Consider the following 3,059-nt stretch of genomic DNA (forward strand, 5'->3'; position numbering starts at 1 on the left):
TACCCTGTGACGGTAAAACCACACGCGTGCGATAAGTAGTCGACGCAGCACTGGCGTGTCTCGGACTAGCATTGAGTGGGGGAAATTTTGGGTTTCTTGGTCAGTTGAGTAGTTGCAGAAAATTAGAAGTAGTGCAGTGTCCACTGAAGCAACATCACCAGCCAAAGTATCCAAAAAGAAGGAAGCCGATTCGGTACCAAAGTTTTCTTCAAGTATATAACTTATTAAGGTATTGAGACTTTTGCCTCTTTGTTGAGCCTTGGGGTGCATACCCGGCTCATTAATAGTACTTCTTTTCATTTATTAATTTAATTTTTGGTAATTCAATTGTTTATAATAATTTTGCTTAATAAAAATTATTTATTTAATTCATTTGGTTCGTTAGCAGTTTGAACATTCTTCTTGGGGATTTTATACCCGAGGGATGTTCTAGAACTCTTGGGTTTGGAAGTTGTGAGTAATTGATTTGTTAATTTGGCCAATTGATAATTGTTAACATCTTAGATTCATTTAAATAAATTTATTTTATTAATTAAATTCTGAACATCGAGAAGGTTCCAATCGACACGACATAGTATTCGGTACCCGAGGTCCAAAACGTGCTACGCAGTTACGAACAACGGCGTCCATTTTGAGCGCGCAAATTCCTTTGTGAATTTTATCATGCAACAATTTACAAAATTAACAACTGGACTATTATTATAAATTATAACTAGGGCCGAGAATTTAGTTTTTTTAAAAGAGAGAGACAGAAGATAGGCGTAGCCAAGCGTTCTGATTGGTCGTAATAAATCAATTGTTTTTTGTTTATCGCTATTAAATGAAGACAGCAGCTTGAATAAAAAAATAAAATTTAGATTGCTAATCCAACATGAAAATATAAAAAATATGTCAAAAAAAAAACAGGTTAGCTTGCAGATGTGAAGGTGCTTGTAAACAAATACAAGTCTGTGCTGCTCAGATAAATAAAAAAGAGAATTTGAAACACTGTGTTATAACACTAAAATGTTTAATGAAATGAATTAAATGTGAACAGTGAAAAGCTGGCGATTTCGCGAGAGAATTGCTTCCTGTCTCACTGGTAATTTTGCTGGAGATCGCACTGACGGTCTTTTTAAAGGTCTCGCTGGAGGTCACGCTAGAAATCTTGCTGACGGTCTCGCTGGAGATCACGCTGATAGTTTTTCTAGAGGTCTCGCTGTCGGTCTCACTGGAGGTCGTTTTTTCTGGGAGTTGTGCTAATGGTATCGCTGCCCGTCTCGCTGGTAATTTTGCTAGCGATCACAGTGACGGTTTCACTCGAGATCACGCTGACGGTCGTTCTGGAGGTCTCGCTGGAGATCACGTTGATGGTCTCGCTGACGGTTTCGTTGGAGATAGTTTCGCTGGAAGTTTTGCTGATGCTATTGCTGCTGGTCTCGCTGATAATTTTTCTAGCGATCATGGTGATGGTATGGCTGGAGATTTCGCTGGAGATCGAGCTGACGATCTCGCTGGAGATCACGCTGACGATCTTTCTGGAGGTTTCGCTGGTGATTACACTGACGGTTTTTCTGGAAGTCTCGCTGGAGATCGAGCTGACGATCTCGCTGGAGATCTCGCTGGTCATCACGCTGACGATCTTTCTGGAGGTCTCATTGGAGATCAAGCTGACGATCTTTCTGGAGGTCTCGCTGGTCATCACGCTGACGATCGTTCTGGAGATCTCGCTGGTCGTCACGCTGACGATCTTTCTGGAGGTCTCGCTGGAGATCACGCTGACGATCTTTTTAGAGGTATCGCTGGCCATCACGCTGACGATCTTTCTGGAGGTATCGCTGGAGATCACGCTGACGATCTTTCTGGAGGTCTCGCTGGAGATCACGCTGACGATCTTTTTGGAGGTCTCGTTGGAGATCACGCTGACGATCTTTCTGGAGATCTCGCTGGTCATCACGCTGACGATCTTTCTGGAGGTCTCATTGGAGATTACGCTGACGATCTTTCTGGAGGTTTCGCTGGTGATTACACTGACGGTTTTTCTAGAAGTCTCGCTGGAGATCGAGCTGACGATCTCGCTGGTCATCACGCTGACGATCTTTCTGGCGGTCTCATTGGAGATCAAGCTGACGATCTTTCTGGAGGTCTCGCTGGTCATCACGCTGACCGTTATAATTTATAACAATTGAATTATTATTTAATTATTATTTTTTTATTGTTTTATAATATTATTTATTTGAAAAGTATTTTATTTACTGAAAATTTAACTATTGAGAAATTGGGACGCAATTAGAAATTTGAAACACCCGTGGATAAATTTTCGGAAGTTATTTTTCATCGAGACAAATTATTGTTAATTAACTATCTAGTTGACAACAACAATAATAATAATTTGCTAATAGAAAATTCCACGTGGTTAATTTTTCCCTTGAAAATTGAAACTTGGGTTATTTTTATGTAAATTAATCAGTAGTTGCAATTTCATCATTCATAAAAATTCCTTGGAATTCAATTAATTACGTGGCTATTAATTCTGGGAATTTACAATTAGCCAAATTTAATTAGTTAGAAGCCGTTGTATAGACGGCAAGTGGGGTACAACAGTAGTAAGTTAGAAGCCGTGGTATAGACGCCAAGTGGGGTACCACGGTAGTAAGATAGAAACTGCAGTAAAGACGCTCAAGGGAGGGTACTGCAGGATTAAGTTTAGTTTTAGGCAGATGTGGGAGACCGTTCGTTCTGGTTGCGGAACTAGTTGTAACCAGGTTGTGGGAGCACCGTCCGCGAACATCCTGTGCCAGTCATTGTATCGTCGTTTGGAAAAAGGGTCGTTTGTAAATACTGTTTTTTCGCAGTCAATTTTCCGCGTCGCTAGGTAAATTAAAGGCTGTTAGTTTATAAGTGAGCTGAATTGTCAGCAAATTTGTTAAAGTTGATTTGTTATTAATAAAAGTCCGGATATTGTTAAATAAAAGTTTATTCATTCCAGATCACCTTCCTCCACTCACTCTCCCTATAGATTATAAGCTCAGCTCTGGTTTCCGGTTCCAGGAACCGTGTTGAAAAATCCTGGTGGCGCC

At 40.5% G+C, this 3,059-nt stretch overlaps 1 protein-coding gene across 1 annotated transcript; it reads left to right on the forward strand.

Annotated features, from left to right (window-relative positions):
- Nucleotides 1-1,120: 1,120 nt before the first annotated feature.
- On the forward strand, nt 1,121-1,739 carry LOC123273852 (uncharacterized PE-PGRS family protein PE_PGRS54-like; the record flags this gene model as incomplete). Its single annotated transcript, XM_044741325.1, has 1 exon — nt 1,121-1,739. A coding segment is annotated over one exon (619 nt), but the record flags the coding sequence as incomplete, so codon positions are not given.
- Nucleotides 1,740-3,059: the final 1,320 nt, after the last annotated feature.

The sequence above is a fragment of the Cotesia glomerata genome, unplaced genomic scaffold (genome assembly GCF_020080835.1).
Source record: "Cotesia glomerata isolate CgM1 unplaced genomic scaffold, MPM_Cglom_v2.3 scaffold_1462, whole genome shotgun sequence".
NCBI classification, from domain to species: Eukaryota; Metazoa; Arthropoda; class Insecta; order Hymenoptera; family Braconidae; genus Cotesia; species Cotesia glomerata.